The following is a 16,326-nucleotide window of genomic DNA, read 5'->3' as shown; positions in this document are numbered from 1 at the left end:
CAGAGAAGCTTTTTCCTTCAGTTGAAGGGATTTTTTTTTTTTTTTTTTTTTAAATATCTGATAGACAGTTTTATCAGTGGTGACTGTTTCCCTCACCTAGAAAACACTTGTGGAAAGGAGAAAAGGTTTTACTCTAGTATAAGTAAACATTTAGGCAGATGTGAGTAACTCATCGGCTGGCAGCATGAGATGGGTTCTTGTAAAAACCTATGAAATAAACTGCCCTTTTGTATCAACACTGACTATTGATCGATGATTGCTGTGTGGCTGAGACCTTTTACAGTAACCCTGTAATACAAGATCTAGAAAGTGAAAATCCACCCCCCCAAATGATAAGACATATTAAATGATCAGGAAACCAACACTTTTTATTGGGAGACCACTACCCTGCTCTTTGAAGATTGTATGAGATTGGTGCCCTGTACCAGACAGGAAACAATCTGTTATGTTGCCTTCATAAGAAACAACTTTCACCACAGTGGATTCAGCATCTTGAGCATAAATGTACCTGTAAGACCTTTTCTTTCTAATATTTGTTTGCTTGTAATGTGCTTCAAAGTAAATTTCAAGCTCTGTGATTCAGGAACAATTTTTCTGTGGTTTTGTTGAAGTGTCCCTTGAATACAGCAGGTCATTGGCTACAATAATATAAACCAATGAATATACAGTACAGAAATTAATACATAATAAAAATGTGATTTACTGTGAAATGTGATACATAGTCCAGCCAAATTCCCAGCTTTCAAAGGCATAAATTGAGTTTGTAGTTCAGGAGTGATTTAAAAGAAAGGCTGTATTTATTCATTGTTTTCCCTGGTTATTTGTCTGGGAATACAGGTTCTCCCTTCTGCCCAAAAAGTAACAGTTCTTTAATGTACTCTGAAAGATAACAATTTCTAGCTAGCAGGAAGCTATGAAAAAATAAAGAATAATGAGCAAGAAGTATTTTCTCCAGCAAAATTTCCCAAGAGGTGATATCAAAAGTGAAACATTGTCCTTATTAACAGGCAGTATATAGTGAGCCCTTCCTCCTCCCCGCCCCAAAACCCCACACAAAGACCCTTTTGTAAGCCCTCTAAATTCTCAGCCGAGTGTATACATCCAGCTAGTGCTGAGGATAATTTTGGTTTTTAATCATGACATTGAACAAATCAGAAATGAGATGTAGGCTAGGAAAGTTTGTAAGTGATGGATGCAGAAGGAAAAGAATTCTCATAGGAGCGGTAACTCATCAAGTTTATTAACAAGCTCTTAGTACCGCTTCATAAGTAGCTACTCTAGTAATGATATAAAAGGTAAGGATGACGTTTCACTTGGAAGATATCCAAAAGGTGTAAAAATAAATAATGAAGAAATTAAACTGAATTACGTTAAACTGCATTTGCAAATGCTTAAAGGTAGGCAAGTGTAGAAATACCAGACAGCACAGATGGGGTTGAGATTTGTTTTGTGACAAATCTAACTTGTTTCTTTGGTGACGTGGTTGTCCTTGTGGATGGAGTAAAAGCAATAGATGCTGCATTTCATGGTAGTGATGCCTTTGATTAAATAATATTTTCAGAAATAGTATAGGAAAATATGATCTAGAGGATACTATGAAGTTGAGTTTCCTGATCTTGGAAAGGAACAGGATTAAAAACTTTTATTAGAAATTTTCCATTTGATAGTTTTAAACAGACTCTCTATTCAGCGCTGATGGCAGTGAGTCCCGCTGAGTAATCTCATTATTTCCAGGCATAATCTCGGAAGTTTATGATATTTAAGTGAGGATTTTGAATCCTCATTCCGCTCTTGAAACCAGCCGTAGTTTGGGGTTTTGACTATCACAGTACTTAGGCTGTGAATCTAACCCAGATATTTAAAACCTCTCGTAAACCAGTAGACTGTATTACCTGCTCTGAGTAACTGCCTTTGGCAAGATTTAAAGTCTAAGAGGCCCTTCCATAGGAGACGCTTCCAGGCTACAGATGCTTACATCTGCACCTAACGTAGTTCTAACAAGCTGTCTTAGGTCAGGAATCTGACATATCTCTAAAATCTCTGCAAGGTTGTTTCATATAGTCTTAGCCTCATCGTTCTGTTTGTTCCTATATCATATTATGATAATTTGATAATTTGAATCCATGTTTGTCTTAATTGTGATTTCAGATTGATCACTGCGTTATTGCATCTTCAATTAGCTTGCTGATGTTGTAGTAAATTATAGCTCATTCACTTCCTTAAGTTCATATTTGCTTGCTTACCAGGTTCAGGAAAATCCAAAACAAGCTAATAGAATTGGATTATCTTGTCAAAATAGAATATGAAGCATGAAGTGAAAGGTGTAAGGAACCTCTAGAAAAAAATTGCAGATGAATAACCATATCCCTTCAATGTTGTGGGTTTTTTTCACATTTATCATTTCTTTGGAGTGTAATGCCACACAACTTCTGTAACTCTTTCTTTTGATAGTCCATCAGCCTTATCTTGAAGGAAGCATGCAAAATATTTCAAACCCAGGAGGTATTATTTTGTTATTTAAATACTTAATGTACACTGCATTGTGTGTAATTGTCACGGTCTCTATTAAATTTTGTCAAGAATTTCTGGCCAGAAACTTTGAAACCTTTTAACACATCTTAGTCAGAGTCCTGATGCTCACACAGTTATCAGTATTTTGTTATCTTACTGTTCTTCAGGAAGGTTAAACCTTTATTTTGAATGGGTTTTCTTTGAATCATTGTTGGTAGCCAGCCATTTTATGGGCTGAAATCTGGATTTTCCTATAATCTCCCTTCAGCTAGGACTTGTAGAGTTTGGTTCAAAGTGAATTTCTAGATACAGGAACTCTGGAGCTTGTTTAGTTCAGTCTGTAGTCTTTCTTGTAGAAAATGTGACAGAATCTGTGATCTAATCATAGTATGTCAGTGGCTAGTGGGCTACTAGTTCAGTCATGACATTGCTTATTTGCTTTCTCTTATAAGATTGTGGGCATTTACTTTTATTACAGGCTGTGAACTTGCAGTAAAAGGAAATCTCTGTCAAGTGTGATTGAATGTGCAGAGACAGAATTGTCCAAAACCAAAAAGGATAAAACATTGGTTTTTCTCCGATAATTCTCTTTTCTCTTCTCTCTTCTCTGAGAGAAAAGGTGTTTCTCGGTGCAATCGGTTATGTGATGGTACAACTATTGCAGTTCTTGGTCCAATTTTCAAGTGTGGCTGCAAGTAACATCACTGCTAACTGTGGTACCCAGCACCTCTGCAAAATAGTATCAGCTTTTAAAGAAGGGGATATAAGGAGCATTTACCTCAATAAACTCTGGCAATGGCATATGCACACTGTCTCTGGATTGAATGTGTGTTCTGTATTTGGAGGCATTTGGAGTCTTGGATTACCAAGTACTGATATAATTTATATAAATCTGAAAGGTGCTTTAGATGGGACTTTTCTTTTTTTTGGATGTGCCAGTCATTGTCCGTTCTCTTGAGAAGGAGAGTGAGAGGGTGGCTCGGTGGGTGTCCTGGTGCCGGCCAAAGTCAACCCACCACAGCACGAAATTGAGATTAACCTCCTTTGGAAAAGCAAGGGTATCTTCTAGACTATGTGGAGACAAGATTGTGGAAAGTGTGTGGGTTTTTTGGTGTATGGCTGTGTTTAGTTTTTGGTTTTTTTAATCCAGGGTTGTTCTCTTACATTTGTAGTTTTTCGTTTGGTACAAGCTGTTGACTCAGAGACTTTAGATTCGGAGTCTTAGTCTATAAATTCAACTGTTTTCCGTTACTTTTGGTGTGTTTTGTGTGTTAAAATGATCCAGACTGCTTTGGATATTTCAACAAAAATATTTGAGGAATTGTAGCTTAAATTTAGTAACTGAGTTTCAATTACTTGTAATTGAAGTCCATTATAGTGGGAGCTTGGCTTCATCCCTGCGCATCCCTCCTAACAGCACGACACAGGTTTAAGCTACATTTACATTCTTAATAGAAAAAAAAACCACAACATACAAACGTTGCTGTTGAAAGATTTGGAGCTTTTTCATTCACCATAAATGCAAAGCTATTTTAATTTTCTTTCTTCTGATTATCTAATAATGGTAAGGTGTACAAATAGTGTTGTAAGTTTCCTGTTCCAAGATTTCTGAGGATGCTTGAAGTACTGGGTGCTGGTCCCTGTTTTTTAACCCTGCCATTGGGCGTAAATATAGCATCTGTGCAAAGAAGGTGATGTTTGTTACTCTTTCTAGTTTTCTGCAGTATATAGACACCCATGTTCATTTTATCTAATGCAGGAGGCATTGAAAGAAAACAACAAAAGAAGAGAAATGGAGGAGAAAACGAAGAGAGCCAAATTGGCAAAAGAGAAGGCCGAACGAGAGAAACTGGAGCGACAGAAGAAGAAGCAGCAGTTGATTGATATGAACAAAGGTAAGGCATCAGTTTTAGTAGAGACATTTGTTGAAAGAAAAAGAAAGTAAGGAGTAACAAACTGAAGCCTATTGCTGATCAATTTGAAAAATACTTACTGTCCAGCTGAAAAGCTGGGAAAAAAACAACCAAAAAAACCCCCCAAACCCACACACAAACAAACAACAACAAACCAAACAAACAAACCCCCTTTTTTGGTGAAGATTCTGTTTTGCTTTAGCTTTCCTGATTGTGTAGTTCCATGGAAAGCTGCCACTTAATATGTGTAATGTTCCTTTGAAGGCATGTTGTGAATTATTGACTTGTTTTCATTTGTAGCAGTTAATTGATTTTTTTTTTTTTTTTTTAATATGGATTTACTTCCAAGAAGTGTTATCTTATTTGCTTTGTGGTAAATTTCATTCTATAAACATCTCTGCAATCAAGGTAGTGTGGCAATTAACATCTTTCTTTTGGGGCTTGGAGGCTCCATGTTAGGATGGATGTTCTCCCAACAGTCCTATTAGGAGCTGGATAATCTGGTTGAGCTTGGAGCCTAAGAACAGAGTGACATTTCAGCACGATAAAAACCAATGTTTTGAACTTGTCAGATGTGAGAATATTCTATTTTGCATGAGGCCATCCTGAGAAATAGGAAAGGAAGAAAGCAGGAGGAATCAGGTGGTCTTGCTATTGATGCTGTGCAGATTTCCAGAACGTTGTAAAATTTAGGGTTTATTCTTTAGCTCTGAGTCCAGAAGGCAAGTAGACATGGTAAAACTGGAGTTCAGATTGCGCAAGAGATTACTTGAGGCTGCAATTTTTGTAAATTTCTGTGACTTCATGTATATCTGCTAATCTGACCCAGCTGTAAAGCACTTGTCCTTTTTATCCTCTAAATAGTCTAACAAGTTGCCAGCCAACTTCCCCGTCCTGTTCGGCAACCACATTTCTCTAGAACCTACAGTTACACCTGTATCAATAGATCTTAGAAATATATCATCTGTTTAAGCATTATTTTGTGGCACTGAATTGTGTTTACAATGATTTCAGCAGGTAGTGCTGTTTTCTCTTTATTGATATATGTATACAGGTGTCACAACTTTGTTCTGGTTTTTTTTTCTGCTCAGTAATGTCACAGTTTAAAGTTGGTAAAAATGAGCACCCAATATATAAATCTGCCAAAACAAAGAAGTGTACAAAGTGAAAACAAGTTTTATTTACTAATGAAAAATCTTCTGTGATCATTTTATGTGTGCTATTAATTATACTTTAAGAAATCATAAATTAGATTTACTCTTGTATTTGCTGATTGCGATAAATCGTTTTTCCCAATCCTTCATTATTTGCATTTTGAGTCTTAAAAGTGGATTTGTATTAATGTACTGTAACTTGAATACCATGATAGAAAACAAATAATTTATGTAGGAATATTGTAGAATTCTCATGTGTTTGTGTACATCACTTTGACACACAAAGCCTCAGAGTTTTGCTGTTTATTCGATTGGTTTCTGTGGTTTTTAAAGTGATTTCCTTTGGGCTGATTTGGAGAGTTTCTGCAGTGGTACCACAAATATTATTTTTGGCCTTGCTTGAAGTGGCAGTGGCACTGCTTGGAATAGACTGTAGCGTAAGTTTTAGTGAGCAACTCTGTTGCTTTGTGTAGATGACAAACTTAAATTTCATACCATATAAAGGTTCTTCTAATAATTTCAGTTTAACTATAAACAAAATATAAAATTTAAATACAAGTGATGCATAAATACTTTTATTCTGTTAAGTTAAGCTGATGGAGATGTGTAATGAGACTTTTCTTTCAGCACTTGACCAACCTTTTAATATCTGTCACTTGGCAAAAAAAGGTCCTTTGCAATATGGACAGGCACTTTTCTGTGAGTGTAGTAAGAAGAACCTAAATATCCCATCGTCACCTCCCCTATACCAGTGTGCTGGAAGTTGCACTGTGGGGGGTTAGGTTCAACTACCACTTCAGACAAGGCACGCCAACATGTTTTCCTACTTGTTGAAAAGTATGAGAAGCCACTTAGATACTATTGTCAGCGAGTTGGTCTGTGTTGAAGGGCTGTAGCTAGCAGGTTGCAGTTACACCTTCCTAAATTGCTTCAGCTCAGTCAGTGAGAGCGTACCTGTCTACATCTGGTCATTTTTTAAGCAAATGAGGAGTAAACCCTGTTTAGCAGTAATAGATGCCTCAGTATTCTGATAGCAGTTTGCTTTTTGTCATGAAACACTTTTCTTGCCAACAGACATAACTAAAGCTTAGTTTTGTATTACATTTATTTTCTGCTGAAACTGGAAATATGTGAATAACTGTACATGGCCAAATACACTGAAACTGCCATTTAAATAACTGATGTTTCTAAACCAGTAACACAAAGTTAGTTTAATACTTCTAAAATATTTTTTCCAATATTTAAAGATCTTGAAATAGCCACTTCACATATTACAACTCTATTGCCGTGGGATGAGGTGGGGGGATAGATACCTCCCAACTGGACTCCATGACACTGATATTAAATTAATCATTTTTGCCAAGTAACTGTTGTTGTGTTTTTGTTTTTTTTTTTGTGGTTGTTTGTTTTGTTTTTGTTGTTTTTTCTTGATACTTCTGTATGCTCATTGCAGCTCATATAAATAGTTTGCAAATTTGTCTAAGTGAATGTGACATAGAATACTTAGAGGAAGGAGGCAGATGTCCTCTCAAGCTGTCATTTTGACAAGGTGATTTTCACCCAAAGGGTGTTATAACCTGTCTTTCAGGTATTTCTCTAGCTATATCTTCAAGAATAAAATTATAGTCTTTCAGGTCAGAGCAATAGCGTCCCTACATTTTTCCAGCCTTTTAGTGTTGTAGTTCTGTAATAAGTATTTTTTTGCTGTTATCTGCTTACAGAGCTGCAACTTTTTTTTTTCCTGGCCATTGCAGAAGCCAGATTAGAATTAATTAGAGCTAATTAATTTTGGAATTAATATGTGTTTCTTGGTGTAACTGAGAGAGCAGAAAACTGCAGCGTGGCCAGAATAAAGAATTGTCCTGTGTAATTCCTACTTACAAAATAGCATCAGAGTTGCCAATATTTTAAAGACCGGGTTGCTAAGTTTGGTGTTTTTAGCTTAATGAAGTGGCTAGTGTACTTGAGAAGCCACATAAATACTATGTTTAAATTTATATAAATCCTGCTAAACATTTCAAAATGTATAAAGACGAATGTAAAAATATAGAAAAGCTCTCAGTTCCATATGAACTCCGCAGTGTTTTACATTGGACAGCATCATACAAACTTAGGCAGAGAAGGCTGTGTAATGGCTTAAGTCAAAGGCAACTTTTGTGACTTTATATAAAAGCAGTATGATGGACAAGGCATTATGCTCTACTCAACTTCCAGAACACCTCAAAAATGCTGAGAAATATTTTCAGAATTTAACACCATTTTGCCCTATCTGTGACATGCTCAAGAAGTTTTTATTAATATCCATATCAAAGTGGTAGTTTAAAGACTGATTAAAAATTACAATTTAAAAAAATCTTATCATAATTGTTAGAATTAGTCGAATTTGGCTGAGAGCAGTATTTTTTTTGTCATGGAATTACACTCTTATTTGCATTAATTTTTTTTTTCAAAGTAAAGTTTGAACTGTTCTCAGGGAAAAAGTGTATTTCTTATAGCGTTGATTTAAAATGATGCCTCAAAGCAATTTATAGTGAGTTGTGTTGTTTAATATTAAAACTTCATTTAAAAAAAAGTCTTCGTACGTATTTCCCATTACGTGGTGCCTGAAAATCTGATCCGTGGTGTGGTCAGAGCCATGGCAGGACCTTCTGGCGCCTCTTGTGCTCGGCCAGTCCTGCTGTGCGTGGTCAGCTCCACCTCCGCACTTGTAGCTGTGGGGCTTGGAAACATTTGTTCTTTTCTGGTGTTCTTGTCACTCTGCTGTTATTTATGCATCTGGTTATTGTGTTTCCCAGGCTAGAAAGGTACTTAGGTAGCTCTGGTTTCCTGGTGATGTATGGAGACACAGAAAGACTTAAGTGACTTACCTACACAGCTAGAGATCCAAAATTTCACTGTCTAAATCATGAACCATTTGTTCTCATTAAAGAAGAGGAATTCTGTTGGAAAAGAGCTTAACAGTCCCTTCTCTTCTTTAGCATTCGCCAGCTCTATGGAAAAAGAACGTTCTTTATAACTGTTTTTCAGCAGTGTTTCCTTTTTTTGAGGGCTGTAGCAGACTGCGCTATGATACATTTATACGTAGTCTTTCATGACTTCCATCTGATTTAACATCTGCAAAATTCTTGCAGCATTGCTTCCATGTGCATATCTGAACAAAAGAGAGAAAAAAAAAGAACTGAAGACAGCTTCCTAGGAGCTGAAAAGCGTATAACAGCAATTCTGATGCAAATGTTATTTAATCAGAAACAGTTTTGCTCTTCATTATATCTGATTACTCTGGCAATTAAAATCACCTTTTAACTACCAGTATTAGGATAAAAGATAAAATGAGCTTCCTCTGTCCCAATTAGTATTGAATTAATTGTTTTGAAGACATATTAACATTCTCCCCAAAGCAGATGAGGATAATGGAAATGAAGCTCTCTGCTAGTGGTTGATGGATATTCTTACTTTCCTTTTCAAGTACTCCTATAGAAGAATTCATATGCTATTTATTCAAACGGGTGTGTACTAGTATGGGCAACAATTCTGTTGTGTTTCTTTGAACTATGGTTACACCTGCGATGACTGTTGCAGGATACAATTCAAGAGGGTTACTTTTGCTGCAGTTTTCTAATGATTCAGTGCTTTCCTCATTGCCATGTCTTCCTTCTGTGTCCTTTAGCATAAACAGAAATCCATAGTAAGTTTATTACAAGATATATATTATTTTCTAAATGTCTTAACCTTAGTCCTTTGAATTAACATATTGGCAAGTGATTGCATAGGGTACCTGGAGTGAGAAAATGTGGGGTTTATTTGCATTCTACAGATTATTAGTTTAAGGTGGTGGATGACAATGAGGCAAGTATTACAATTCCTTTGGGAAGTCATTATCTTTCATATTGATGTCGATGGTCTGTTCAAATATGCCGCACTCTTCCTGAAATGTAATATTCAGAGGAAAAAAAACAGATGGAAATTTACCTTATGCTTAAATGTGAGCATCTATAGAACCTGGATGAGGCTTGGGGTTTTTTTATTCTTTTCCAAAACAATTATCCATGAGTTGCCCAGAATTTTTAGAAATATGTTTGTGCAGGACTTTGTAGCAATCTTGCGAATAGGGCAGGAAATGTCAAAATTGCTGCAAATGTTATTAATAAGGGCCGAAACCAGCTCAAGATAAATGCAAATAGATGAGAGCATGGATGAGAAGTTAGAAATTACAAGTTAAAATTGAATCTCAAACAAATTTTTCCATTGCAAAATTTTCAAAGTTATGAATATGGCATATGATACTTTCCAAGTAAACTGATTTAATGAGGTAATTTATAATGGGAAAAAATATTATTAGACCACGTGAAAACTGAAGTTTGGATAATTACAGATGAAGAAAGGCGGAACAATTGGATTATTTTCTCTTAAAAGTAGGTTTCTTTGGGACTATTTACTGAACAGCAACAAGTGTTAACTTTGCACAGTTTTCTAGGCAAATTCAAATTTCCTTTTCTTGGAGAAAGTATTCTTATTGTTAATTTTGAAAATGCCTGTAAAATTTTTTATCTCAATGTGATTACTATGTAACATTATATTTGTATATTTTCTAGAACTTCCACTGTTAAAAAGCGTTTGTGAAATAATTAGTTGATCAACTTTTTCTTTGGTATGAGGTTTGTTCAGGAATCAGATAGCAAGGAGGAGAATTGCATGTAGAACTATTGTGAAAGGGAAGGTTTTTTGACTGTAATGGCAGCACAAGTTTAGTGACTAAATTCTGTCTTAGTGGAATGATTTTTTTTTTCCTGTGTTCGTAGTGTCTTATTTCTAACTTAACTGTTAAGATGCTGTCTTCACAAAAGTAGTTTCCTAAATTATGTAGGAAAGAATATCTCTTTATAGTCTATGCTTACTGTTAAACACCCCCCCAATTGCTTGACAGCAGTATATGTAACGTTAATTTAATAAATTAAATAATGATCATTTTCCAATATATATCATAATAGATTTTTGCTTATAATTTTCCATATGAAGTATTGAATAATGAAATTTTATAACACTTCTACAAATGCTGGTGCTGTTTTGTACCTCAATGGAATCATCGTACTTAAATGTAATTTAAGAGGCTGATGATAAAGCAATGTATACTTAAAAGGAAAAGTTCTGGAAGGCACCAAAGAGCATTTATATTAATGATAAAAGCCTCCTTTTTCTCAAATGTAGAGATCTGTTTAAATTAGCTTGAACTTTATGGTGTTGATTTCAGTTGTTCTCATAGTTGTATAACCAGACTTTCAACTTAAAATTGCTGTCCATTGGGGAGTTATGCAACCTATTGTAGAAGATTTAAAAAATTCTAAACATATTGCATTTCATCTTTAACATGTGCAGCAGAAACAAAGACTCTTCTTCTAGATTTGTATCCAGGAGATACATTTTTGTTGAAAGCAAAAAGAGAAATGTGGTAGGATTTTATTAGCCATTGCCAGATGGACAATAAAGGTAAAAGTGCAGCTTTGCAGCTCTGGAAATGCACGTTTTAAACCTAGAGAGACATCATTTGGTGTCAAATTCTGTGAGAGCTGTAATGTAGTGAAATTTGTCTTGAGAGTACAGAATGCTCAGCTTTACCACATAAAAGATCATTTTCAGAGAGCCATCAAAAGTTAAAAACAAAATATTTCTTCAGAATATGAAATACTGTAGTAATGAGAAACTATCAACTAGAAACTTTGCAGAAAAATCAAAGAACCAATATTTGGTCTGTGCCAGTGTAACAAAACAGGTATCTGTATTAATGAGGAAATTTATATTCAAGGTTGGACTCCAGATTATAAACTACTTCTGAAACGCTGAGGTTTCTGCTACCTTCTGTATTTTTCTGACAATAAAGAATTATTGTTTTGACTGAAGTTTTCTGTGGTTGCAGTAGGCTTAGCTAGTCGGTAGATTCTGGGTAAATCCTGTGATGTATCAGGGTCAACAGTAAATTTCCTGTTGGAAAAAATTAATTCACAAAATGAAATTTACTGAAGACCCTTTGAAGGATTTTTTTTTTTTTTCCTCTTTTCTCCTCAAACTGGATATATTGTGAGGTATCATGCTAAGAAATGAAGTTTGGCAGTTTAGTCTGAACTAATTGCTTCCCTTTTTTGACATTAAATGTGTCATAAAAATAAACACACACTGATAGGACAGTCATCAATTGGTACAATCGGCTAAAATTGTTTTAGGACTTGGAATAACTTAAACACTGTCAATACCAGATTTAAAAATAATAGTAATTTTAAAAACAAAAAGAATATGCAATAAATCCACGTCTGCAAAGTGAGTCCCCAAGACTGGTTTCTTCTCTAAAATATCGGAACAGTTGCTCAACTGTAAGCAGTTCTATAAAGAAAATTGTTTTCTAATGCTAACATAATTGATGATTTTATGCTGCCTTATCAATCTGCTAACCATATAAATTAAAAGCTGCTTAGTACTGTAACTGACATGTACCCTTCACGGAGTTGTAGAACTTGATGACAGATGCATTTGTCTAGATATCAGGGTGTCTCTTTTCTTTTCTTTTGTTTGAGCTGCACGATCTTTCCCTCCCCATGTAGAGGCAACATCTTCCCATTTATTACTAAGTAATCCACATTAAAGCCTGGTTTTGAGGTTGAGTGGAAGTGATCCTTGCAAGGGGCATAAGTCCATGCAATGTGAGGCCCCAGAGGTAATGCTGATGCATTTCAATTCAATACATTCCTGCTGACATAGACCTTGACAATTGTGACATTTTCTGAAAAAGCGTGTGCATTTAAAAAATTATTTTCAATAACCTGTCTGTAAACAAAGCAATTTTTTTCTCATTCTATTAACTTTATGTAAGCCTGAGATCAGGTCATCATAAGCAATGAGCTTAATTGGTATGTAAGCAAGGATTTGCCTTGTTTTGTAAACTGACAGGAGATGTAGATTCGCGTATCAGTCATACTGTCCTAACTTGTTCTCCTTTAATTAAAAAGTAAATAACAGTCATGAGATTGTATTCTGGTGCAAAATGCTGAGGAAGACTGCTTCCTGAAGATATTTATTATGCATGCAAAATGAACTTAGCAAATGAATAAAATGCAAATATATGAGAACACAGAAACTGACTTTCCAAAAGACACTGAAAACTGACCTTTTCAAATGAATTGCAATTAAAATTGCGGTACTGATTTTTGCATTAAAAGTCTTGTCGAAAAGTTTTACAGGACACACATTAGACTTACGAAAAGTATGTAAAAGTTCAAAGCAAAACAGAGTAGTGCAAGATGTGAATACAAGTGTAAATTAGAAACCATTTGGAGAAGCAGGCAGGTAGGCAGCATGTGTTACCTAATGTGGTATTTGACTGGGTTCTTTTTCAGTAAGGGCCCAAATTTTTAAAAAATTCCTGGCAAGTTCCTGTAAACTTTTGCCCAAATGGCTGTACAGTACTTACGCATTTTATTAACTTAGATTAGTTTGCAATTGTTATATTTCTGATAACAAGAGTACAAGATGTTTTGGCAAGTACAGCTGAGTATTGCCTTGACTGGAAAATTAAAGTGTACCAGTAAAATATATAGGTACTCTTGTAGTAGTGGGTGCAAAAGGGAAGGCAGGATAACAGTCCAGAAACAGGAGCGTGTTCCCAGGGCCTCTTGGAGCTGGACAGATGGTGGATTGTGGTTTAGATGCATGGGCTGAGCTGTATTGTAGCTTCAAGACCAGTTTCTGTAGTCCTGAATTATGCAAGAAACTTTAAAAGCCTTAGCTATTTTGTTGTTTCATTTTCCCATCAATAGCGCTACCCCAGTTCTTATACTTGATTTAAGAACAGTTGTGGGTATTGAGATGTTTTATATTCTAATCAAAATAGCCTCCTTTTAGTGTAAACTGAAAAATCAGTCATCACGGAAGTCCTGAAAAAAATCTGCTACAAGATGCTTAATCCTACCTTTTTGATAGATGACAATATGCTGAAGGCTGAGGTAAAACCAAATTTCTGGTTCTTTCAATCTAAATCAGAAAGTTATGTTTCTGAATCCCTTCTCTGGAACGTGCTGAACATTTTGAGCTGGGAAAAACGTGACTGTTTATGTAGTGCATGGAAATACAGCTAACATTTGGAGACAATGTTAGACAACCTCTTCCAAATGTCTATTCATTTTTTGTGTTCTGTAATGAGAGTTGGGGAGGGAGAAAGGAAATTAAAATATTTCATTACTTCTACTCAGATTAATTTGAGTATAAAAGAAGTTAAATATTTTAAAACTTCTTTAAAAAATATCTCATAGAAAGTGAGCTGGGCTTCTTGAAGAAGGTAAGGATCTATTTTTAGGGCAATTCAGTATGATTGCTTAGAGGAGAGACACAAAGAACTTGCATGAAATTGAAATAATCAGAGCTGGCGACTACCACAGAAACAAGTGCAAGAATGCCTACTGAAACAGAGGCAAGCCAAGAAGCTAAATGTGCTCATCTTTATGTAAAATCTACGAAAGAGCTCTGATTTTATTTACATCTGTCATTTATGGTTCAGGTTGGTCCCTAAACAGAACACTAACACGTGTTTTCTAGTGTGGTCTTTTCAACAGGGCTCTTTTAACAGCAACAGTGACTTTAAAAGCCTCATAGGCTACAACAGACTAAACACATTTCAGTTTCCAATAGGAAATTTTAGCAGCAGTTATTTTTTTAAAAAATAAGACAGTAGAACCTGTTGTCCTGACTTAACCATATTTTTTGTTGCTACTCAGGCTAGCAAAAGAATGACACTTCACCTGTACATTTTTGTCAGCTTCAATCTTCATTTTAATCATGTGAGTGATAAGTAGAAGCTAACATTATTTTGCATTTAATATCAGGAGGTATGCATGTTGGGGTCTCTTCTTGAGGTTTAGATGAGATTTGTCAGGAAGTGATACAGGAATATAATATCAACAGAAAGGATGCTAAATGTAACTTAAGGGTCACATTTCATACGGTGCTAGCAGTGATTAAAAAAAGGGACATATTTTATCTTCATGTTGAAATGGTTCTTCTGTTTCAGAGGAACTCTGAAACAGAGAAAATGGCTACAGAAGCAGGTGAAAGATTACATTTGCTCTGTGAAAAATAAGATAAAGTAAACATTCTTTATCATTCTCAAGTGTTTTCTACCTTTATAACACAGTCCTCATGGTTACTTTAGCAGTGTACAGATTATTCTAAAATAAATTACCTAGCTATACAGAGGAATCATAGCTCTACATCTATGTCAGATATACTCCTAATACAGTGCAAGAGCAGGCTGTTTCATATAATTATTTGAAAAAGTGGAGACACTTCCATCTCTCTGCTGTGTTCCAGAGAGAGGTTAAATGTCAGCTCCGTGCACCTCTTTGTGTTGGATGAAAGACCTGATGTGCTTGATGAGATTTATCTCTGTGCTAACTGCTTGAACTTTTTAATGCAAATTCTTATATAGTGGATGCGAGCAACATGAAGCACACAGAAGAGAAAAACATCTTGATACACTTTTTTTTTAACATTTCCTATCTTAAGTACTTGTTGAAGAGAGAATTCTGTGTAAGGAGGGTGACAGAAAACTTAGATGTACATAAAAAGCTGAAGCAAGACTCAGTGATAACAGGACTTGTCTAAAGGCACGATTGAAACGTCTAGTCCTTCACACATTTATTTTTTTAAATCTTGGTTTTGTGTTTTACGAAGGGAGGCTTAGTCTCTCCTGCAAAAGTATTGCAGACACGGGGCACATTTAAATTCATTTCACCTTTTTAGAAAATGCTTCTTTTCTTGCCTTGTTTCTAAATATTTACAACTGTAAAGTTAATATTGTCATTCCATCTCCATGTGCCATTTGCTAATGGATAAAACATAAAGAATGGCTTGAGTCTGGGAAAGGTGATCTATCTTTGGAAAGCTGAAGTTTAAAAATAATGTTCTGGAAATAGATTATATACTTTGTTTCTATCTGATATTTCCTTCTTTGGGAAGTACTTTACATGAGGATCAAACTAATTGATTCGAAACTTTTGAATGTGCTGTGTTATATGAAGAAAAGTCAAGACCGACTAGTCATACCTGACTGTACGCTTTCTAATACATTTTTGTCTTGATAAATATTATGACCAAACTATGTATTTAGAAGGACAGTTTTCCTCATACATGTAGAGATTGTATCTGCAGTAGAAGACATCTGAAAATAAAAATGCTTACTCGAAAGTAAAAGCTTAGCTCACGACTACGGATACCCAGGACTTGTGTTCTTTGCGCTGTAGCTTCTGCAGCAGCCTGAGTGCTGGTAAGCGGTTTCATGCAGTCTCATTCCCCATTGAGTCACGTACCCTTTTTAAAGATATGCCATCAATAAGGAGTTGCAGATTGATGCTTTAGGTACAGTGGATTGAAAAGATCATGTGGCTCCTGCTCCTGCTGTTGCCTGTGCTATACCATATAATTCCTTTCAGAATGTTTTACTTCATCCTTAAAATCTCTAGGCTTCTTTATTCCCACACTCTGGTTTGGGAATGTATTCTAGAATGTCACTTCTGATTGCAAAGGTGCTTCCACTAACTGAGCCCAAGTGTTTCCCTGTTTGCTGCTGTATGGAAACAGCCCTCTGTTGGGAAGTTATCTGCTGGGATGAGTTTTCTCTCTTGGGACTTCACAGATTCGAAGCACAGAAGGAGGTTGTCATACCTTTTTTCAGTGGCTGCTTTATGTAGTCTAAAGAAATTGCACTGCCT

General features: G+C 35.6%; 1 protein-coding gene across 4 annotated transcripts in view; it reads left to right on the top strand.

Annotated features, from left to right (window-relative positions):
• Positions 1 to 16,326, top strand: part of DIAPH2 (diaphanous related formin 2) — a 211,122-nt gene that overhangs the window by 135,785 nt on the left and 59,011 nt on the right. For all 4 annotated transcript variants that reach the window (XM_065643073.1, XM_065643071.1, XM_065643074.1 and 1 more), the window contains one exon: positions 4,271 to 4,406. In XM_065643073.1, the coding sequence (XP_065499145.1) occupies positions 4,271 to 4,406 (136 nt within the window). The remainder of the gene's footprint in view (positions 1 to 4,270; positions 4,407 to 16,326) is intronic.

Source organism: Caloenas nicobarica, chromosome 12 (genome assembly GCF_036013445.1).
Source record: "Caloenas nicobarica isolate bCalNic1 chromosome 12, bCalNic1.hap1, whole genome shotgun sequence".
Taxonomy (NCBI): Eukaryota; Metazoa; Chordata; class Aves; order Columbiformes; family Columbidae; genus Caloenas; species Caloenas nicobarica.
Note: the sequence above shows the minus strand (reverse complement) of the source record. Positions and strands in the feature narration are given on the sequence as shown.